Source organism: Marmota marmota, unplaced genomic scaffold, assembly GCF_001458135.2.
Source record: "Marmota marmota marmota unplaced genomic scaffold, marMar, whole genome shotgun sequence".
Lineage (NCBI taxonomy): Eukaryota > Metazoa > Chordata > Mammalia > Rodentia > Sciuridae > Marmota > Marmota marmota.
Window position 1 is genome coordinate 38,445,851 of NW_025999853.1, and position 24,740 is coordinate 38,470,590.

At 39.1% G+C, this 24,740-nt stretch overlaps 1 protein-coding gene across 4 annotated transcripts in view; it reads left to right on the forward strand.

The window, feature by feature from the left end:
• Positions 1-281: 281 nt before the first annotated feature.
• Cpm (carboxypeptidase M) overlaps positions 282-24,740 on the forward strand; it is a 67,328-nt gene continuing 42,869 nt past the window's right edge. For 2 of the 4 annotated variants that reach the window (XM_015483033.2, XM_048805317.1), the window contains exons 1-2: positions 282-424; positions 704-866. In XM_015483033.2, coding sequence (XP_015338519.1) covers positions 707-866 — 160 coding nt within the window. In that variant the 5' untranslated portion in view covers positions 282-424; positions 704-706. Of the gene's footprint in view, positions 425-460; positions 484-614; positions 867-24,740 lie in introns of those variants that run through there. The other 2 variants (XM_048805313.1, XM_048805308.1) reach the window with 2 other exon arrangements.

The window sequence follows — 24,740 nt, forward strand, 5'->3', positions numbered from 1 at the left end:
TTTCCGGCCGCGGTCCCTACTCCAGGTGGGCCAAGCGCCGCTAACCGCAGGGAAACGGCACAGCCGTCTACACTCGATGGAGCGCCCTGGGACCTGCCCTGGGGCACAGCCATGGCCGAGGTCCGGGCATACTTCCAGCCCTGGCGCGGGAAAGGGCAAGTCCGCGAGCCGGGGCTGGGTTTCCAGCTGCCCTCCGACGCCCACCTGCGCAAGTCGCCGCACCTTAAAAGCCCGAGAGGTTCGGGAACCCGCTCTCCGAGGTGCGAAGGCGCCCAGGCCCCGCCCAGGAGAGACCTGCGCGGCGCCCAAGTGGGCCGGAGGGACGTCCGGGGGCGGGTCCCGGGTGCGACCGCCCCCTGACCGCGCTATAACTTCGGGCCCCGCCGGCCACCGCGGGCGGCTGGAGACGTGCGCCTGAGCCCTGGTGAGACACGGCGCGCGGGGCTGAGCGCAGCTGCTGCAGCTGCTGGACGGCGGCGGGAGGTGGAGACGCCTGGAGGAGGATCGGGAGGGGCGGCCGATTGGGTGGAAGGCAGCTGGGGGCTGTCTGTGCTCCCGGTCGCTGGTTGCACTGCTAAGCCCGAGGGCGTTGCTTCCAACTTTTATCTCCCTAGGAAGCAGGGAGCGTGTCGGGAGACCCTGAGAGTAGGAGGCTGAGCCGGGCTCTTCATCTGTTCTCAGCTTTATTCTTATTCATCTCTAGAACATGGACTTCGCGTGCCTGTGGCTAGGGCTTCTGCTGCCTTTGGTAGCTGCGCTGGATTTCAGCTACCACCACCAGGAAGGGATGGAAGCGTTTTTGAAGAGCGTTGCCCAAAACTACAGTTCTATCACTTACTTACACAGTATTGGGAAGTCTGTGAAAGGTATGACTCGTCTCCTGCACACTTTCCCAAACCCTCAGCCCTCCCTTTTATTCATTAAATATGCCTCCCCTTTCTGTCCCCTCTCTACGAAGTTACTCTGATGGGCTCCAAACAGGTAAACCAGTGCCTTGCAAGTTGGTGGGTTTCTGGTTTCGTTTTTTGATTTGTTTTGTCGGTGGAGTAGTGGGAAGAACTGAATGTTACTGAGCTTCTTTATTGTAATTTAGAGTCACTGAGTCCTTTGCATTTTTGGTGCCACGTTGTTTTGAATCATTCAGACGTGGTTTATCTAGGATATCTAGGATATGGGTCTTATTTATATATGGGTCTTAGGTCCTTTTCAGGATAAAACGTCCCCCACAGGAGTCCGTTTATTCATCCCAGTTTTCCTTCTTGTTGGCTTCTTTAAATATGATTTGGACTGTTAGGACTATTTCTTCAAATCTCTTAAAGTAAATTAGTGCAGTTTATTGATGAGATTTCTATCTTATGTATAATTAGCCCTATGGCTTAAAGTTCTGCCAAAAAAAAAAGGTGGTTCTTTGACTATAGGCTGTATTTAAAATGTATCCATTTGAGGAAGACAATTGCTAGATAATAACTGTTAGCAGTGACTGAACTCTTCCTAGCATTTTCATTTGTTTTCTCGTTTTCATTTAGAAAGTATATGTAGTTTCATTTTTTTTGTAAACAGCAAATTCGAATTCATAGAAAAAGATTAAATTTTTTGTTGAAACTCACCCAGATGATGTGGATTTTATAGCCTGAACTAACTTCTGGACAAGACAAGTAATTTTATGAGATGTTATTTTCTAATCTTTTGTTACATTGATGCCCCCAAAGAGATTACCAGAAAACTTAAATTCTTTAGTTAAAAGTTTTTTAAGGCTTATACAGATCCCAACTCTGTAAGGTGTGTTCAAATGCTATCTGGATTTTAGCTCTGAATTTTTTAGTCAGTTAGGAATGTGTGTGTGTGTGTGTGTGTGTGTGTGTGTGTGTATATATATATATATATATATATATATATATATATATATATACACATACACATTAGGTGGACACATATCTTTATTTTATTTATTTGTATGTGGTGCTGAGGATCGAACCCAGGGCCTTACACATGCTAGGCAAGCATTCTACTGCTGAGCCCCAGCCCCAGCCCTTAATTACCATATTCTTAAGTAATTATTTTCCCAAAAAAATTGAAGTCATGGTTCTCATATTAAAGAAAAAGTATTAACATGCAATGCAGAATAAAAATCCTTGGTTGTGTGTACTAGTACCTATATTTTTAAACAGCATTGCCAAAGAGTTGGTGCCAAAATTACACTATATTGCTCTATAATCCAAAATTATAGAGGCTGGATGTATGAGAAATCATATCTTGAATCAGCATATGTATTTAATCTTTTGAAACCATTTCCGCCTCAGGCTAGAGTAAAACAATTTAAAAAGATCTAAGATTGCTAATTATGTTAATAAAGGAAATATAGAGCACAACTAATTTGAGTTATTGTTCAGTCATCATTTAAACCACTAAATGATGAGGGTGTTGTTATTTTTTAAGTACTAAATGAATTAGTAAGTTTTTAAATTTTCAAACACAAAGTGCTTGTGAAAGACTGTTAGGAACCCTTTCCAAATGTGAACCAGCCATTCTGATCTATCCATCAAGAAATCAAACCACAGGAATGGTGGAAAGCCAACAGGCTTAATTTTTGTTTACCTTGTAGGCACTCGTGTGGTTAAAGACTGGAGGGGTTATCATGTAAGAATAAAATCGACACTAGCAGTCAAATGTTTATATATGTTGCTCAGAATAATTATTCGGATTAAGAAAAATCCCAAATCTGCCATTAGGTTTCAAGTGATCCATGAGTCAGTTGCCAAAGTGTTGGCATATTAACGTGGCAGTTGAGATGATGTTCCTTTGTTGTGTTTTTTCATTCTATCTTCTGGTGTAGTATAAGTTTGTGAGCAAATGCAATTTACTATATGTGTCATTTGTTTTTATTATTAAAATGGACAACCATACCCAGAAGAGAAAGTAATAGTCTTACCTGGCCAAGTACATTTTTTGTGTTTGTAAAACCTATTACAGGGCTGAGGATGTGGCTCAAGTGGTAGCGCGCTCGCCTGGCATGCGTGCGGCCCGGGTTCGATCCTCAGCACCACATACAAACAAAGATGTTGTGTCTGCCGAAAACTAAAAAATAAATATTAAAATTCTCTCTCAAAAAAAAAAAAAACCTATTACACATACTTTTATTGCTATAACTATGGATCATATTCTGCCTTTTCCCCCATTTCCCATGATTTCATTAATGTATTTCCAGGAATTGACAAGGTCTGTAGATGTGAAATAGTTGTTCTGTAGTATCTTATCTTTTTAATGGTGTGAATTTTTTTAGTCATTTACCCATTAAGGGCATCAGTGTGATTTCTGATTATCTCTTATAAACAATGATGATAGAAAACCATCTATATATGGTTACATGATACATGATAATTGCCTTCTATTCTAATTGGTGATTTTTTTTTCCACCTTTCATTTTGGAAATTTTGAAACCCATACACAAGTTGAGCACACTTAGTCTTTTTGCCTAGATTTGGTCGGAGTAGATGGACCATGTTTTTTAACTTTTTGGAGGAATTCTCTCTACCTGGTGACATTGTAAATAAAATCTTAAATGAAGCAAGAGAAGCAGCTCAAGAAAGAGACTGATGACTAAGTTGAGAAAAATCAGAAAAGGTACATTGTTCATCAATTCATTCATTCATTCATTCATTCATCCATCCATCCACGGGAGCACCCACTTTTTTATTATCAACTCCTCTGTTTAGCAGAATGCCTGTAATATAATCAGTCGTCTTTATCTGATTATTTAATGGATTGAATATTTGCTGAACAAAAGTGGTGGGAAGCAAGGAAAGCGGTCTGTTCCCTGCCATCAGGTAGCCTCCCCTTTCAAATACAAATGTAATTATGATGAATTTCTCAGACTAGGCTCTCCACACACACTCAAAACTCTGCTTAGGACTAGTTTTTTTTTTTTTTTCTCCTCTCTCATAAACTTGTTTTGAGGGTTGACTTTCAATAGATTGCCAGGAGAAAGCTGCTGCGCTACATGTGAAATGAGATTTCCTCCCATCTCTTTTATAAGAATCTTGTCTTGACTCCTGCTAGGTCTAATCTTCATTTTATCTGATTAAGGAAGAATAAGGGAAAGGGATAAGTGATAACAATCTTTGTTATCCTGTGCTTTTCGTGCATTAGGTGTTTAATAGATCATTTCAATCTCAACAACTCAAATCAGGCATTATCCTCATTTTCAGACTTGTCAAATGAGGCCTGGAGAAATTAATTAACCTGCTGAACCTGACACAGCTAATAAGATTTAGGGGGAAGATTCACACTTAGGTCTGCCAGTCTTCCAAGCTTCAGAGAAACAACCTGCTACCAATGGAGATGGTTACATTACATTTTGTTTGTTTCTAAACGTTTCCTGTGTTGAGCAATGCTGTGGTGAACATCCTCCTATATAAAACAGCAGAAGTTGTCTGAGTACCAGCTTTGGAACCACCGTGCCCAAGTTCTAGATACTTAGCTTTGAGCTGTGTGACCCTGAGCCTTTAGAGCAATGTTCAGGACATAGCAAGTGTTATGTGACACCTGCTGTTAATATTTTCATTGTTGCAATAGTTCTAAAAGGAAAATATTGAGTTTAAAGCAGTTTTAGGAATTTGATGCATATACCAAATTCCTCTAAAAAGATTGTATTGATTTGTAATCTCTCAGGAAATTCAGGAGAAATATAAAACTTCTAAAACTTACACTAGTTATATGCTCAATAAAACTAGCATTCTAGTTGTAATATCTAATTTTGTTATTAGTGATGTGAAAGATTACTTTTTGCTGTTAGGTTTATAGTATAAGGGAGAATGCATTTTTCATGCTTCTTTCTCCAAGAATGTTCCCTTTCCCATTCATTCAACAGCCAATTATTGAATTTCTCTTCTAGGAGTCTACACACTGTCTCAGCTGTTCAGAAATCTCCCTAGAATTGACTTAGATTCTTGCCCCTAAAAGGCATTTACTGTGTTCACATACACAGATCTTTCAAAGTCTCTGGCTCTTAACTAGATTTTAGCTAGTGGTTTACCCTCAAAAAGTCACGCTATATATAAAATTTAGGTACAATTCTTGGTTTTCTGTCATACTCTGCTCATTTCCCAGATATGGTCCTAATACCAATTTCTTGAGATCCTGTAGAAAATGCTTAATGTAATGCAAATATTAAGAAAACCATTAAAATCTAGGAATCTCAGTCATAATATACCTGTTTGTGTTGTGAAGTTATATAAGGTTATCAAACCTTTCTTTTCTGATATGAAATATAAAGCCCCTGAGACATCTAACAGATTTTTATTCCAAATTTTAAATCTCTCTAAACGGCAATGCTCTAAAGCCAAGTAACGTTTGAAGCTTTTGTGAAATAATGGTGACAGCCAGCATTAAGTGAATTTTACTTTTTTCCCTTGTGCTTTACATGTTACAGTCATCCTAACAATAGTATGAAATACCATTATTATCACCCTAATATATATGTAAAGAACTGAGATTAAATAAATTATCTATTGTTAGTAGGTCACAGAGATTGGACTGGAACTACAGCCCATCTCGTGACAAAGACTGAATCCTTAAGCCCCTTTGCTGTAAAGTTTCTCCGGCTATGTTTTTCTCTGTTCTTGTAACCCTTGACTTGTCTCCTGCTCCTCCATCTGTACCCCATCACCCCTGAGAAAGGGTCTGTATTAAATGTTCTTTTTGTGCTGATATTCTCCCATGGAATTCTGTGGTCCCTTCTCAATAAATTCAAAGTAGTTTGAATTTCCTCTTTTGGTGTAGAGTTGGGATTCTCTCTCCCCTCCTGTTCCATGTGAAAAAGCTCTTTGATTATGAAGCAAAAGGAGAAACTGTCTATTTGTACAAGTATTTCACTCCCCCAACCTGACTGCCATGTTGAGTTTAAGATATTGAGCTAAGAATGGAGCATCTCATCAAGGGCAGTACCGCCCCCTAGGGGGGGATTTAGGTGAAAGACCTAAAACCGAGCTGTTTTGTTCACACACATGAAACAGTTTATATAAATATTGAACTTTCCAGAAATATAACTGTATGTAACCTGAGGGAAAATTACATTTGTTTGCTCTTAACTTGATTTTGAGATATTTTATGTTCTGAAAATATTGATGCCATTGTTCAGAATTAAACCAATCTTCATTTGTGATCTATGCCTTTACTGTGACTCTTGATGGAAATATAAGCATCTGACTTTCTCATTATGTCTCTGGTGGAGTCATCCCCAGATTTTTACATTCTGATGCTATATTTTATGTAAATTGCTCTCTATATATAGTTTTAACATTATGTTAATCTTCTAAATAGTGTGTAAATAAATGTGTTATGCTTTCTGTGAATCATATACTAGCAGTGGTAAAGTGGAAGTTACAGAATATTGGATGCACAAAAAAAGAGGCATTGTCTTTAGGGTTAAGAACTATCAATCTAAAATCACAAACAGAGCTGATAAGGATCCACTTCAAGTTAATGTAGCCAACATCCAAAAGGTGCTTATTTCTGTTCTTAATCCACGAACATGTGTGTCAATAACATTGGTGACAACTGTATCTGAAGTTGAGAGGTGATAACTACCATTAGCTCTGTTTTCTCCTTTCAGTTTTCTTATTTAGAATGTCCTCTTCTCTGAGATCACAAAGAAAGTTGGAAAGAATCTTTAAATTGAAATGTTTTTAAAGGTTATATCAAATACCAACATGTATTTGGGGAAAGAAATTAAATCTAATCAAATTTTTATATCTAGTGATTTAAAGTAATTGACATTCTTTCTGCCTCCCTAGCAATTAAATATAACAGCAGTTTGCTAAGAGGCTAGTAAGGCCTAATTTGAGTTTGTGTTAAAATAAAACATAAGTTGCACATTAAAAAAGATTTTTCTCATCTCTGTTTTCCTTCTTTCTTTTTCTTTTCTTTCTATCTTTTTTTTTTTCCTTTTGATACTGGGGATTGAACCCGGGGTGCCACTGAGCTATATCCCCAGTCCTTTTTACTTTGTATTTTGAGACAGGGTCTTATTAAATTACTGAGGGAATAACTAAGTTGCCCAGCCTGACCTCTAACTTGTGATCCTCCTGCCTCAGCCTCCCAAGTCACTGGGATCTCAGGTATTTGCTGCTGTGCCTGTCCTCATCTCTGTTTTCTGAGGACTGCTTCTTGTCAGATGTTTTAAAAGTACAAATGTCCTGATCCATGACATGAACCTTCACATACATACCTTTATCAGTCTCAACTGGAGGGCTTAATCCCCATTGCATCCAAAAAAAAAAAAAAGCAAAAAAGCAATCAACTTTGAAAAGCTGCTTCCTCAGTAGCTATCCAGAGGTGGATATGGCAGCCTCCATGTGGGGAGGCCAAGGTGTTGCCAAAGCCTTCATCCTATCCCAGAATTCTGAAGAAGCTAACTAAATCATCCTTCTGTTGGTTTAAATAAAGATCTTTCCATTAGTTGCTTATCCAGTTTTTAAACTTTCCGGATAGGAAATTCTCTATTAAAACAGAACCAAATTGAAAGATTACAACTAAGGTCACATGAACTGATAAGTGTCCAAACGAGTAACTGAGACTCCTTTCCTTAAAAATGCACAGGTATGTTTATGACTACAAACAGGAGAAATTTAGGTTAATACCATATTTTTGGAGCAGAAGGTTTTTTTATATTCCCTGGAGCTGTCAGAATCTTCTGGTACTCCTCTTCCTGAGCATCCTCCCATAGCTCTGTCTGGAAGCCAGTGACCAGCTTTGTCCTGCTTTGTATTGGGTCCTAATGTGCTTGTGATATATAATATAGGCATTCTAAGGGACAAACTGGAAGAGTTTTCCATGCTGATTAAAGGAAGCATAGGAGTTTAAAGATAAGTTATATGTTATCATAAAGTGTAGAAGTATAAAGTACATGTTTTATGTACTTTGTTTTAGGAATATATATATCCCTTTATCATACTCCTATTTTTAAAAATTTTTTTTAGTTGTAGATGGACACAATACCTTTATTTTATTTGTTTATTTTTATGTGGTTCTGGGGATGGAACCCAGCACCTCATGCATGCTAGGCAAGCCCTCTACCACTGAGCTACAGCCCTGGCCCCATATGCTCCTATTTATAATTACATGTATATAAGGACTTCATTCTCTCAGGAAATGAAATTGTTTTCTTGCAGTGTAACCTGTTTTACTAAAACTCATTTTTATGGTAAGTAGTACGTTAACTTAGGTAGAATTGGAATACCATACTTATGACTCACTCCAAGATAAGTCACTGAAACACAGATGGAGGCCTTAGAAATTAGCGTCCTTCAGGGGGTGAAGGACTAACTGAATTATTCACTGACAGGCCTAAGGTGGTTCTACCTGCCTCCTTTGCCCTCAGCCCCCCAAACATTAACCAAATGTGTGTTAGGAGAAGAGAGAGTCAATATTTACAAATCCTCTCATGGTGAGGTATGCACTCCTGTAAAAATGAAGACATCTAGAGACATTTAGGAACATATAATCATCTTAACATGAAATTCCACAGGTGTTTTCTCATTATTTTTAAATAAGATTTATTTACACCTTACTAATAATACCAAATGTACATAGAGTTAGATTGCAGATACAGGTTGCTCCATTGGGGAAAATATTTTTTTTTTTATATTACTCTTGGAGACTCTGGTGAATACCTTCCTGTGATAGAGATAACATAGGCATGCACGTAGTTGGTTTATCTTTTATTACGGGAAAGTGCTTTTCTACATGTGAAGAAACAAAGATGAGTTGGGAAGGGAACATTCTAGCCTTTTAAGAATATGTTCTTCTAAATGTAAAAATGTGTTTTCAGAGTCCATGCTATACAGTTCCAGCAAACAGCACAATGTTAGTTGCAGAGACTTTCAAACATTTAAAATAGAGCTCTTTGGTCAAATGATCCTACAGGGAAGTAAACATCATTTTTTGTGCCAGGCTGTGTATTAGGCTAGGGCTGTAGCACTGAACAGCCTCTGCACTGATGTTTCTTATACATGCTAATAGGGACAAGTGACAAAAAACAGAGTGAATAAAGATTTTAATTGCTATGAAGCACATAAATAATTTAATGGAGAGTAACAGTCCCCCTAGAATATAACTTCTGTGAAGACAGGGAGTTTATCTTGTTTATTGCTATGTAGGAGTCCCTTCGTATCCATGGTTTCAGCTTCATCCGTGGTCTGAAGGTACTAAATGGAAAATTCTAGAAGTAAACAATTCATAAGTCTCATAGTGACGTTAAGTGTTCACACCACTCTGAACAGTGTGATGAAGTCTCATGCTGTCCCACTTTGTCCAGCATGGGGTGTGAATCATCCCTTTGTTTGTCATAGGATGTACTACGGGTCCTGTTGTCTCTTAGTAGCCATCTCCATTATCAAATCAAGTGTCATGGTATTGCTGTGCTTGTGTTTAACTCTTATGTTACTTAATTACAACCCCAAAGCACAATTATAGTGATGTGCAAGAGTACTATAATAAATTACCACCTCACAGATAAGGGGGAACTACTGTATTCTCAGTGCCTCGAACATAGCAGTTATTGTTTTGAGAGAATGTTGCATGGAAAGACCATGATACTGAAAAGATGGTAGATTTGAGCTGAGATCTGAAGGGTGAGAGAGAGCTAGTCCTTACAGCCTAATTCAGATTGCATGAGGTACAGAGGCCTCAACTGCAGTAGGTTGGCTGTATTCTACAGAAAGATGTGAGGGCAGCATAACCAGAGCATAGTGAGCCCACCCAGGAGAGTGGTGTCTGAGGAAGTTGAAGAAATGTTCAGGGGACAAGTCATAGAGAGCCTTAAAATCCAACTCTAACATGAAAGTTTGAATTTTGAAAATAATGGGAAACCATCAAAGTATTTTAGGCAGAGAATGATGCCATAGGTTTAAAAAAATTTTTTTTGACTGCTAAACAGAGAATTCATTAAAAATGGACAAGTATAGAAGCAGGGAGAATAATCCAATTATGGAAGTCCAGGCAAATGTTGATGATGGTGATTTGGATTAAAATGTTGTATTAGAAATGGAGAGAAACAGAGAGATTAGAGATTTGTTCTGGAAATAGAACCAATCATGTTGGATCATGGATTAGATTCAGAAGGAGATGAGTGTGAGGAAAACAGAAAAATCAAAGATGGCTGGGGGTGTCGCTCAGTTGTAGAAGTGCTTGCCTCGCACACGTGAGGCCCTGGATTCAATCCCCAGCACCACATTTAAAAAAAAAAAAAAAGTCAAAGATGTTTCTTAGGTTTTATGTTTTGGAAGCTCAGTCTATAAAGTATTGTTAACCAAGGTGGAGAAACCAGAAAAGGACACAGATGGGGTAAAAACAAGAGCTCTGATCTGGATGGTTTTCTTAAAATTTTGAAATCTTTAATTGATATCCAGTTGGGATGTTCAGTAGGCAGTTGGGTATATAAGTGGAGTATGGGGGTAGAAATGAACTTGGGAACCATCAACATATAGATGGTATTGAAACCCATGCAACTATAAAATAATCTAACTAAGAAAAGGTGGAAATGAAATTGGCAATGAAGTAGGAGGAGAACAGGGAGCGGTATCCCTGGAGAGGGAGTAGCTCAAGGAGGATGTTTCAGGCGTTTCACAACCACCACTAGTGATCTGCTGGAAGGACAACTCAACATAAAGTTATACTCAAGACTGAGCACAGCAAAGGATACAGTGCAAGAACAAGAGGCTAAAGATGCACAATGTCAGAAACTAGAGGGGGCAGTGTAGGCTTCTTGTTCTCCCTCTGTAAGGATCTGTCCCACATTTTTCTTGGGGATACGTGTTTCTATGAACTGCAGAGACACATGCAAAATGTCTCACCTAGGGAAGCCCACTTGAGTCTTGGGAGTTCAAAGTTCTACAAAGGAACTGGTCACATATCCATGTGACCAGCCAGAGTGCAGACTCCTAACTGGGTACCAGGTGCACATGAAATGATGCATCATGCTTACTTTGAACAGAGCTTTTGGCTTGGTACATCCTGACCCACTGTCTTGGGGTACAAAAAAAATATGAATTAGTATACATTTCAAGAGTTTAGTGCTCAGAGTTTTGTTCAGGGTCATTGCCATGACTGTAGATGTCCCCAGAGATAAGCAAGGGCTGAGTAAAGTAGATTGGCTATGGTGATTCTTTCCTCTCAAGGTCATGGTTAATGTTGTGTGTTGGCTGAAAGTCAAAACTGAGAGCCACAAAGTTAAGTGGTATATCCCAAAGAATAATTTATGAAATTCTTGTTTCTCTGTAGATTCATTTCTTTCTTTTCTTTTTAAACATTTATTTGAATGCCTAACATAGTCTTTGGCATGTGCTAGCACAGGAATATGAAGGTAAAGAAGTTAGGCATGGCCCCTGCCCCAGCGGAATTGAGGCAAACAGATCTGGGTTAATGAACCAGATTTATCAGATAAATACAGATACAATTAGCACCATGGGGGTGAATGGCAGAGAACTAAACATGGAAGACCTGAAGAGAAAAGAGAAGTCAGCTGTGTGAAGAAGAGGAGGCAAGGCAATAAATAGCATCTTCAAAGGCCTGAAGGTGAAGGAGCACAATGAACTTGAGGAACAAGGGGAAAGGAGGATGAGAAAGGGAGGGGAAACTGAGGAGGAAGGGGGACGTGGAGGACTTGTCCACTTCACCTCGTTTTTTTTTTTTTCTTCACCCTAGAGGAGGCACAAACATCCTAGGGGATATATGCCTGATAGAAAAATGACAGGTTTATTTTCTTGATTGGGAATTTTCTGGTAGTTTTACAATTTACTTTATATTACAGTAGAGGTTCCTTTTAAGAAATGTGGCCAAGGCACACCTGTAATCTCAGCAACCCAAGAGGCTGAGACAGGAGGATCACCAGTTCAAGACCAGCCTGGGACACTTAGCAAGACCCTGTCTCAAAATAAAAAATCAAAAGGGCTGGGAATGTAGCTCAACAGTAGAGCACCCCTGGATTCAATCCCCAGTACCACCAAAAAAAAAACCCTCTATGATTAAGTTATTTACATTCCCATTTGACAGGTGAGAGCAAACAGATTTTATTTTCCCCCTGCCCATCCTCCCACCTTTCAGATTTTACAAATGAAGAAACTGATGACCCCAAATTATATCTTTTTTTTTTTTTTTTTAAGGATTGAACTCAGGGGTGTTCAGCCACTGAGCCACATCCCCAGCCCTATTTTTTTTTTTTTTTTTTTTAGAGACAGGATCTCACTGAGTTGCTTAGTGCCTTGCTGTTGCTGAGGCTGGCTTTGAACTCCCAATCCTCCTGTCTCAGCCTCCCAAGCCGCTGGGATTACAGGCATGTGCCACCACGCCCAACCCAAAATTATATCTTAGGAACCAATAGATTTGGTTCATTAACCTAGATCTTTTAGAAATTCATTTATGTATTCATTCAACAAATATTTGTTTATTGAGCTCCTACTGCCTACCAGAACTTTTGTGGGGGTATACAAGGAACAGGACATGGACCTTTCCCTTGAGAAACTAGATCATGTGCCCTTAATACACGGTCCCCATAATGGGAGAGACATTGCAATAGGGCTGTGCTCCCCCATCTGGCCTCCAGAGTGCTTGGTAAAGTTGTCAAAGGCTCATCAGGGAAGTTGGTGCTTGAACAGTTTCAGCATTTTACCAGACACACAGGTGAGAGGGGCAGAATTCCAGGTAAAGTGAGTGGGAAAACACCTCACTTGCTTGTATACCAGGGGCCATCCACAGAGACTGGAGTGGGATGGGTCTGCCCTGGCAGAGGCAGCAGAACCTCAAAAAGGAGATGGGATGTCTCTTGAATATATGATCCAGGATGAAAACTTGGTGGCAATTTATTCTAATGCATTTTTTAGCATTAGAATAGTTTTAGAAGGCCCCTGTCATTGTGGGTTTTTGTTTTTGAAAAGGAACTATTCAAAGAACAGTGATAAACAAACTATTCAAAGAACAGTGATAAGTAAGGAAAATATTTTGACTCACGTAATTTCTCACTGAAATTGGCAATATTTGTAGTCCCAGGGGAACTATGTTTCCATAGGACATTCTGTTCTCTGTCTTTGGGAAACTGTCCTTTAAAAAAAAAAAAACAAGTAATAAAGGGAGGTATTTGAGGATTAGTAATAAAAGTTATATGCTTCATTGAATGCTTTCTGTGAACTGGTCCTTTTCTATATTATTTTAAATTCTGACACCAGCAAGGCGTCAAGTCATGTTCTGCCCGTTTTACAGATGGGGAAACCAAGACCAGGAGAAATTACTTGCTTGAGACAACTTGGCTAGTAAGGAGCAGAGCTGGCAATTCAGACCCACTCCTAAAAGGATTCAAAGCCTCTGTTCCAGTTTCTAACAGGGTCTTTAGGGCTCTGAGGCTTCTGTGGAGGTGGCCTTGGGTCCTTCCCAGGTGAGGAGAGAGTTGACTCTTGAGGTCCCCTTTCTTAACCTAGAGTAGCTCAGCTTCAACTGTTTTCCTTGGGTTTCCACATAAGATCATATTGGAATAAATTTCCATTCCCAGGTTGAGTAATATGAAATACCTGGTTGACCCTGGTACCTTTGCAAGAGTAAACTGAGGATGTGCCATGAGCCAGCTAAAGGGCTAGACTCTGCAGGGTGTCAAGGAGGATTCGTCCCTTCTTTTGGAATGTAGCATTCTAGTTGAGTCCTTCACATAGGTGATACTTCACAAAGGTTCAGAGCCCTCTGAAACAGATCAAAGTGTCATTATAGAATATTAAATGTATTCTGTTTATCAAGCCAAATGCTATGAGCTTGTGTATATAACATGGTGTCTTGGCTGATGACCTGCACGTTGGGTTAGGCAAAAGATCTCGCTCCTTACCTCTACTCCCATTGTGACTATGTCCTGGCAGACAGCCTCTGAATGCTCAGGAACATTAACCACCTGTCCTGATTTATGCAGACTCAGAAGCCACCTCACAGTCATTTATGATTCAGATTTATGCAGATTCCTTGGAGGGACAAGGTGGAATGAGAGGGTAGGGGTAGGAGAGAAGGAACAGAATCTGGCTTTCAGGAGCTCTGGATTTTCCACTGAGCACCGCCAAGATCCCTTGTCTGCTACAGGCCTCTGGGGGAAGACTGCATAGACCAATGAGGAGTCTAATGGATACGAAAGAGCCCACTCAGCATCCTTCCCATCTGGGAGGAAGAGATGCCAGAGCAACATAGGACACTTGGGCCTGCCCTGAGCAGCCTCAACTCCTAGGCATTTTGCAAAGAAGGTGGTAGGATCACACAAGTAGCTATGTCATTATTTACCACAGAGGTCCCATTTACTAGAGAAGAAGGCTTTTCCCATTTGCTAGATGAAGACAGGAAGGAAGGAAAACAAAATCACCTTGTGTTGGGTAGATTAACAGAATCCCAGGTGGCTGTAACACTGAGGCTTGTGCAGTCAGCAGCCCAAACTCTATTTCCTCTAAGGGACATGTTATGAGCTGGCAAATGGGTACATGCAATCTAGTGAGAAACCATTTGATTTTGAGATAGAAACTCGAGGGAAATAGAGTGAGCTAATAGAGTGGAGCGTTGCCCTGTATGAAAACCAAGCATTTGGATTCTAAAACCCATTAGGCTCAGAGGGCACAGTATGATCCTAGAGGTTGTAAGTGACCCATGAGAACTTTAATAATGCCTTTTCTTATGCTCTCTGTTTTTTGAATGTCCTTTATAACAACTTATCAATTGGTCATTTTAAAAACAGGTTTCTAGGGCTAGGGATATAGCTCAGTTGGTAGAGTGCTTGCCTTGCATGCCCAAGGCCCTGGGTTTAATCCCCAGCACCACACACACACACACACAAAAAAAAAAAAAAAAAAGATTTCCAGGTGCTGAGTGTGGTGGTACATGCCTGCTGGCCCACCTACTTGAGAGGCTGAGGCAGGAGGCTCGCTTGAACCCAGGAATTTGAGTCCAGCCTGAGTAACATAGATGCTGTCTCCTAAAATAAGAAATAAATAAATAATTTTTTAAAAGATTTCTATGTTCAGTGATATGGTGAAAATGAAGTGTTTGGCAAAGTCATCTCAATTTTTAAAAACAGTAAAAAAGAGGTCTTAGTATCAGATACTGAAGTCAAGGAGCTATCAGAATAGGGAAAATATCATATTTATACCCTTACCCACAAATACACAGATATTTATAAGCAATAATAGGCAGTTTAATAGTGGTTAACAACACAGACCCTGAAAAGCATAAAGTGCCTGAGTTAAAATCCTGGCTCTGCTATTGAGTAGCCATGATCTTAAACCAGTGTCTCACCTTCTCTGTGCCCACTGCCTCTTTTGTAAAATGGAAATGATGGTATCCTCCTCCTGGATTGTTGAGAAGACTACATAGGTTAATAAATGTAAAGTGCTCAGAATTTAATGGTCACATAACAAATGCTGTAGAAGGATGTGCTACTACTATTACTGCTACATAGATGGTGATATTCGACAACTTGAACGTGGCACTGACGTAAGTTTTTGGTGCGTGACACCCTTCAGCCTTGAGTTTGCTGAACAGCTACGTAGCATTCCTGCTTTCTGTCACTGAGTCTGCACAGCCCATCTGAGGCAGGTAGCCATTTGCAGCTTTAGAGATCCACATGCCAGTGGTTAAGTAACTTGCCCTGGGCCAAGGCAAGTACCCAGCCCATTCAGGAGCTCCCAGTCTTCACAGCTTGGCTCTTGCCACAGTTGCAGGTGGAGCTGACCTTGTTCCTGCCCCAGAGGGCAGCACACTAGTTACAGCACCCTTGCCAGACCCCATTGTATAGAGAGGAACCTGAGGGCATAGAATTAATTGAATTGCCAGAGGTCAGTCTCCAATCAGACTGTGACATCCAGATAGGAAACCAGATCTAATACTAGGACTATGTCTCTTTCTGTAGGGTCTAAATGTTTGTGGTATGTTTGACAAAAAGGACTCAGGATAAGTTGTCAGATACTGGATGACACATTCTCTTGGCATCTAGCCTATGTATATTCAGATACCGGGTAAAAAAGCTTCCTTTGCTTTAATTAGCTTGTACTTAGATATTTGGCAGTGTGAATGAACATAAAAAAAAAAAAAGTTCTGTGGGGTGTTTTTGCTTTGGGAAATCTCCTCTTCAAAGGGTTTAAAATTATGTTTAACAGTAATGTAGTAATTTTAGGTTAAGACCAGCCCATTTTTCTCTTATCACCCTTTATATTTGTCACTCTCTCTCTAAAATGAGCTCTCTATCCTATGATAACATTTGCACCAAGTATATATGATTTACAGCATTATTTATAATAAAACGAAAATGACGCAGCCATCTAATTAATGCCTGATTTGTGTACTTACAATGGCTAAAATAACAAATTTAGTTATATGGTTTAGCATAGTTTTTAAAAGTAGTAATGTCTACTGCCATGTTGGGGGAGTGCTTGCCTACCATAAATTGCCTACCATGTGTAAGGCCCTGGGTTTGAAATTTAAAAAAAAATAGTAATGTGGTGTACCAAAAAACAGTGAACTGGGAATTGTATTGAATAAGTGAATTGTATGGCATATGAATTATACCTCAAAGATGTTTTTTTTAAAAAAAAATACATACATTCATCAATAGGGAATTGGTTAGATTATTTCAAATCTGGTCAATGGAATATTATACAACCTTTATAAAAGAATAAGGTAAATTTGTATATTTTGTCATGGGACGATGTCCAGAATCTATAGTGGATAAAATAAGTTCATAGTCAAATATTTTTCTCTTCATTTATGTGTATACACAGATCTAGTTTTGAGTTTCATTCTTTTTTTTTAATAATACCTTTATTTATTTATTTTTATGTGGTGCTGAAGATATAACCCGGTGCCTCACGCGTACTAGGCAAGCGCTTTACCACTGAGTTACAACCCCAGCCCACAGGTTGTGTTTCATTCTCACAAGTATTTTTGTGCAACTTGCCTTTTTCACTTATGTATGTTGGAGGCCAGTAAGTGTCGAGATGCCTCTTTGTTTTAAACTACTTCATACTATTCTGTGGTATGATTGGGGGTGGGGAGTGGTACTGGAAATCAAACCCAGGGCCTTACACATGCTAGGCAAGCTCTCCTTCAATAGAGGTATGCCCCTAGCTTTACCGTATGATTTTTTTTTAATATTTGTTTTTTAGTTTTAGGTGGATACAATATCTTTTTTTTTTTTAATTATTTTTATGTGGTGCTGAGGATCAAATCCAGTGCCTCACACATGCTATGCAAGCACCACTTGAGCCACAACCCAAGCCTTTATGATGTGATTTTTATCATAGTTTATTTAATCATTTTTATATTGCTCAATATTTAGGTCACTTACAACTTTTAGATATTTTGAATGATAGTGCAATAGATACTATTGAACAAGCACCTCAGCTCAACAATTTCCCAAGCTAGGTATTGCTAAATCAAAAGGTACATGAATTTTTGTGCTTGATAGATACTGACAAATTTCCCTTCATAATAAGGTATATTTTTTAACTCCCAGCATCACATGAGTATGTGCATTTCCTCACATTATAACCAACACTTTAAATTTTTTTCTAATCTGCATGGTAAAAAAAAAAAAATCTCCATTTTAAATTGAATTTCATGATTACAAGTGAGAATGAGTATGTTTTCACACTTATTCAACATTAAATAAACATTGATGTTCTGGATGCAGGATCAGACAACAGTGAACAAATAGGTCCCTACCCCTGTGGACCTTGAATTCACAGTTTATTGGCAGCTTATATTTTCTCAAGCCTTTTGCCTATTTTTTTTTTTACTTACTCACAGACCTTCTTAGATATTTTGTTATCTATGTGGCAAATGTTTTCACCTGTTCTGTGACTTATCTATGAAACTTTGTTTCCAATGTCTTTTTCCTACAGAAGTTTTTAATTTGCATGAGGTCATGTCCATCCATTTTTCCTTAAAAGCTTTTATGTTTTATGTCTCATTTTAAAAAGCCATCTTTACCCCCAAGGTCATAAATATATTCCATACATTTTCAGTATTTTTATAGTTTTAGTTTTTAGCACCTAAATTCATCTGGAATCTATTTTTGAAAGTGGAGTGTAAGTGAATAGATTTCACATTCTATAGCGTATATTTTTGAACATTCACAAATTTTGAAGTGTGGATGACTTTTGTAAGCAGAAAGAGCCATGAAGAATCTGAAAAGACACTCAGGACGTGATGTCCAGAGGAGAAAAGGGAATGTGATGAGGAGAGCAGGCCGTGGAGTACACTCAGGTCATAATGGGTCGAGGCAGGGACAGAGGCAGGAAACATGAATCAATGCCTGATTCACGTTTGCTGTGATCTGCCTCACAAGAGCCAGATCACAGCAAACGTGAATCAGACATTGGATTCTTTGGCATTTCTACTTATAACAGAATTTTTATTCCATAATTTGGGACAAAATAAGTTTGAGATAATGCCCTAAAAAAAAAAAATAACCCAGCCCTGGATTAATGATTGACTTTTTCCATTCATTCTAATAGCAAAGGTAGTGGACTATTAAACTGTATAGGCATGTTAATTAACATGTTTTTAGTTTCAAGAGATAATATCTTGTGACTTGAAGTATGATTAACAAATGAGCAAGCTTTGTGGGTAATTCTTTGGAAGGGGGGGTGGGTAGGAACTACTCTAAGCTAATCAATCCAAATTGCCACTATATCTTCCTTCCTTTGGCATTGTACTTATATGATCCCTTAGTGTCTGTGACACTGATGAGTTTAGATATATGTTCACCTCACAAGCATGTTTTCTTTTTCTTTTTAATACTTTTTAGTTGGAGATGGACATAATACCTTTATTTTATTTATTTTTATGTGGTGCTGAGGATCAAACCCAGTGCCTCACATGTGCTAGGCAAGGGCTTTACCACGGAGCCACAACCTCGGCCCCAAGCATGTTTTCTTACTGAGTATGTGCAAGCTCTGCACTAAGTGCTTTCTGCATTTTAGCTCCTCTGCTCTTTACAGCAACCCATGTGCTACTATGATGAGCCTTATTTTACACATAAGGAAACTGATGTGTTCAAGTCAGCAAGTTAAAGTCACACAAAATGTAACAAAGTTTCCATTTAGACCCAAATCTCTGGTTCCAGATGATCACAAGAGGCTAGCTACTTCAGTAAATGCAGTAGTCAGGGAAGAATTAAACTCTGACGAGCCTTCATGAAGCAGAACTGAAAAACCTGTGTCAGGAAAATATATTTATAATGCCTCCCTGGTTAATCAGACCACCCTGGAAGTTGAAAAGCAGAATGCTGCTTGGACCACCTGCACTTTCTTCCAGTCCTGTCTCCAGTTACAGTGAGTACTGCAGCTCCCGGTCAAGGTCAGCTTTGGGGTAAAAGCTGAGAAAAATGCCTTCAGGTATGAGACATCTTTTCACGTAGGGACATGCTTGGTTTGTGCCTCATTTGGGAGGATAGTGTTTTTCTGTTTGATTTGCACTCTATGACAGAATACTATGCAGGCCTGAGAACAAGAGGTTTACATTCACAGTCACTACTGGTAGGAGTGACTCCACAATCCAGGACAGTGCCTATAAGAGACATAAGGGTGCCTCAAGGTACTGACAAGTGTATAGTTTATAAAAATTCACAGTGAGCTGCACAGTGTACAGTTTGCTATATATCTTATAGTCTGTGTATTCATTGTATTGCATCCAGTATACAGTGTTCTATGTATATTTTATTTCACTGAAGAGTTTTTAGTTTTTTTTGTGTGTATGGTTCTAGGATCAAACCTAGGGCCTCCCACATGCTAGTCAAACTCTGTGCAATTTTAACAAATATCTCAGGCAATTCTGCTATGGGTCATTCACAGATATACTTTTAAGAAATGCAGGGATGCTGCTGACCTAGTCTTCTGTTGATCTGCTTAACTCTCCACATGAACAGAACCATACACATGGAGCAAACAAAGTATCTGAGAATGACTACACTCCATTGTAAGATATGTCATACACTTTCATTCATGATTAAAAAGAAAAGCACGCAAAGATTCAGAGGAATTACATAAAATTCCTGCAACATGATTCCTCGGAATACATATCATGAGAGATGCTTTAAAACCTTCCTGTATTTTAATGCAAGGAGGGTAAATGCCAGGCCTGGTCACATTCTATTAAAGTTTATTTCCATATTGGGCAGAAGTCCTTCCTATATGACTACCACATTGTGCATTTTCCACTCCTGCCTTCCATTCCACCTAAATGCAAAAGCTGTGGTTATAACTGCTCCCCAGCTTGCCCCGGGGCCTCCATCATGCCATTTCATGCCATTTCATGCCTGTGACAAGTGTGCTAAATGAGAGGGTGGCTTGAACAATACCTTATCACTGGTCTTCAAGAGCTCATCTAATTCTGCATGATGGTTGGGCATGTCTTGAGGTACTGCCCTATTAGTAATTGTTGCTCAGCATGGCTGACTTGTTGAGCAATGAGAAAACCCTAGCAAATCTTGTTGCCCCTCCTCCTGTTAAGAGTGCATCATCCTTTCAGCCCGTTTATTGAGCGTGGTGAAGTAGATGACAGCTTATATAAGGTCTCTGTCTACAAATTTCTTAGACTCAACTGAGGTAAGTAGAGGCACATTATCAGAAAGGATAAAGCTTGGCCACCATGTACAGCAGATGATGGGTGCAAAGCTATGATTGTCCCGCTAGATTTGAGATAAACCAGGGCTCCACTGATCCATTGTGAGAAGACACCTAACAAAGTCAAAAAGTGTCTCTGGGCCAGGCCTGGTGGCACACACCTATAAGCTATTCAGGAGACTGAGGCATGAGGATCACAAGTTCAACTTAACCCCTGTCTCCAACATAAAAAAAAATTAAAAAGGACTAGGGGTATAGCTCAGTGGTAGAGTGTTCCTGAGTTCAAAACCCTTCCCCCATACTGAATGATAATAATAATAATAATAATAATAATAATAATAATAATATCTGGGTGTGTAGCTCAGTGGTAGATCACTTGCCTAACATGCTATAGTTTTTTTTTTTTTTATCAAAAACTGCAATTATGAATACAAGGTCCTTATTCCCAGTATCAATAAAAATAAATAAATAAAAGTGTCTCTGGAATGGCTCCTCAAACATATTTGCACATTCTGGTAAGGTTTCTGTGTCACAGCCCATGGAAAAGTAGGTGCCTTGCAAGAGGCCTGACTGGTGTCATATATGCATGTGCATGAAATTAGTGCTAGACCTTTGAAACTGGCTTGTTGCCCACTGTTTATTGAGAATAGTTTGCCATTGAGCAATGTGCTGTGTGACCAAGCTGCCTCCCGTCCTTCATGAAGTTGGCAGGGCATAAATTGTTAATTAAATGAATACAAACTAAGATCAAGATAAGATATGCTTTAAAAGGGTGGATAACTCAGGTGGCTTATTAACAGCTGCATTTCCTCATGCTCCTTCTGAAATGGGCATTTCTCAACCTGCATTTTAAGGTAGGAGCTGATCTAAAATGCAAGCTAATTATATAGTTTGATGAAGCCACAGTGTTGAGTCTGGGAGATTTTCTGATCTTAAAAATTTCTGTGGAGGTAGCCCAGGTAATCTTGGGATTGGCAGACAGTTCAGAGTCTTAACATTCAGTGTGGCTCCTTGAGACATATTGAACAAAAACTGCAATTATGAATACAAGTTATTTTTTGTTTGTTTTTGCAGTGCTGGATTAAACCCAGGGCCTCACACATGCTAGGCAAGTGCTCTACCACTGAGATACACCCCAGCCCACAAAGGTGGCATCATTAAATCTACAATCTTCAGTGTTGGAAATACCTGTGATCAGGCAATTGTCAATGTACAGTTGGGAAACTTAACCGATTTCTGAAATAAATTCTTATTATACATAGGCCCATTTTCCAGATAACATTGACTTTAAACTGTAAGCAGCACCTCAAAGCTCTTACAGACACAAAAGAAGAGAAAACACAGGACATTCCAGAAAGCAGCTTCTCATTGGTGAGTCTAATGCCACTGTTGGCAAAGTGACTTACTAATCACTCCATTTGTGAGGTAGGGAGAGGACTGTGGACTGTGAGAAATGGAGTTAGATGCCCCAAGTTTTTTTGTCCTAAGAAAGGTAAACATTAAGACATCTAAGGTGGTAACAGAGGATATTCTCTTATACATAGGAAGAAAAACATGAACTTTACAGTAAACAAAACCCAGCCTAACGCCCAGCTGCCTGAACCTGTCCCTTATTGGTAAAATGAGGGTAATAATACCTACCTTCTTTAGAAATTATGTAAAATGTCAGTTTTGGCAGAAAATCTTTGCGTTCCTGAAATCTTTGAGTTCTTCCTCTGACTCCATGACTATGACATCATTTAGATATGTTCACCCCCTCTATGATCATAACAGTCAAAGCTCAGTGAAACATTTACTGTATGAGTCCAAAAGCAGTAGAAATTACTAAAGCAGCTCACCCATAATTGGCCCCATGAGTGATCATTGTTGGTGGGTCTTCAGAGATCATCATTGCCAAATGCTGTGATAAGCTTGAGTAGTCTGTTGAGAATTTCTGAAGGTAGGGTGGTACAGTGGTATGATTGCTTGGGCACAGGTTTTTGTTTTATTTTAGGAAATATTTGTATTTGTAGTGACTTTGCAAAACTAGTTACTGAAAATTTACTGCTTTGTTACGGAGACTACTTTGTTACATGTTACATTGTTGCAGAAATTACTCAGCACCACCTAAGTAATCTAGAATTGTAATATAGTGTGTTAAAGTATGCTCATATTCTTCTTGTCTACATAAAAATACAAATAGAAATAGGAATGTAACTATTTATGCACTCCTTGGAAATATGATGAGTAATTGTCATATAGCTTCTTGAGCTTGTTGACAAATATATGCTGTGATTTTTGTGAGATGATAAATTGAAACAATTTGTGAAAGTGACAACACAGTTCTGCATTGATGCCCTTTAAAGAAAAACTCCTCAGTCTGAGTTCACAGAATGAATGACATGCAGCAATTCTTGTACTCTCTTCCCAGCAGCCCCTGTCCCAGTACCCCCTTCCCTTCCTCTTCTTTAATGGTCCTGCTACTTTGTTCTACCCAAAGACTAAAGGGGAGTGGTGATTAAATTGAGGCAGCAAATAATAACTTCAGTTATTTACGTTTTTTTTCCCCCTGACCCAAAACCCAATCTTAAGGAAGATGTGGAGGTCATGATTAAAACTGCCCAATATCCACACTTTACTGATTCCTTTTTCTCTTTCTTTTTAGGGGTGAGAGGATTGAACTCAGGGATGCATTACCACTGAGCTACATCCTTGGCCCTTTTTATTTTGAGACAGGATCTCTGTAAGTTGCCCAGGCTGGCCTAGAACTTGGGATCTTCCTGCCCCAGCCTCCCATAGTAAAATCTTGATTCCTTATCTAGTATAATTCATACAGTTTTGTGTTTTCATCAGGAAGAGTTGCCTGTGAATTCCTTGCCTTGGGGGCTCCATTCTCCGTCCTTAAGATTTTACCTTTTGGATGAACAACCCTGACCTCTTGACCCTATTTCTCACCTTCACTAGATGCCAATGAATTAAAGCCTGGTTTCTTACCATGATCTGTTTTATACTTTTGCCCACAGTGGCTTTTTTGTTGTTTTTTTAGAGCAGTTTTAAGTTCACAGTAAAATTGAAAGGAAAGTACAGAAAGTTCCCATGTACTCCTGTCCCCATGCATGAACAGTCTCCCCATAATTAACCTTCCTCACCAAAGTGATACATTTGTTACAACTGATGAACCCCTGTGGACACATCAGTCACCCCCCTAGTTTGCATTAGGGTTCATTCTTAGTGGTATGCCTTCTGTGGGTCACTCTTAATGTTAGACAATCTGTATGTTTGGACAAATGCACAATGACATGCCACTACCTTTACTACAGAGTAGTTTTACTGTCCTAAAAATCCTCCTTGTACTACCTTTTCATCCCTCTGTTTTCCTTGACCCTGGAAACCATTGATTTTTGCTCTCTCCATAGATTGATCTTTTCTGGGATGTTCTACACTTGGAATCATATCTTAGGTAGCCTTTTCAGGTTGACTCCTTTCAGTTGGTAACATGTATTAGGTTTCCTCCTTGTCTTTTCGTGGCTTGATAACTCATTTTTTTTTGGATGTTTTGCATTTTTCCATTATTCCAATGTTTTTCCATTATTTCCAGCATTCCATTTTCCAGTGTCCTGATATACCATAGTTTATCAGTGTCCTGATATACCACTTATCTACTGAGTTGCTTCCAAGTTTTGACAGTTATGAGTAAAACTGCTATAAACATTCACGAGCAAGTTTTTACATGAACATAGTTTTCAGTTCACTTGAGTAAATAACAAAAAGCATGATTGCTGGATCTTATGACAAGAAATTTGTTTTGTAAGAAACTCCCAAACTGTCTTTCACAGTGACCACACTATTTTGCATTCTCATCAGCAATGACTGAGAGTTCCTGTTGCTCCATATCCTTGCAACATTCAGTGATGTCAGTGTTCCAGATTTGGAGCATTCTAATACATATGAAAGGATACCACGTTTTAATTTGCATTTCCTTGGTGATACGTACATGGAGTGCCCTTTCATACACTCACTTGGCATTTGCATATCTTCTTTGGTGATGTGTCTGTTAAAGTCTTTGACCCTATTTTTAATTGGGTGATGTATTTTTTATTGTTGAATTTTAAGAGTTCTTTCTGTACTTTG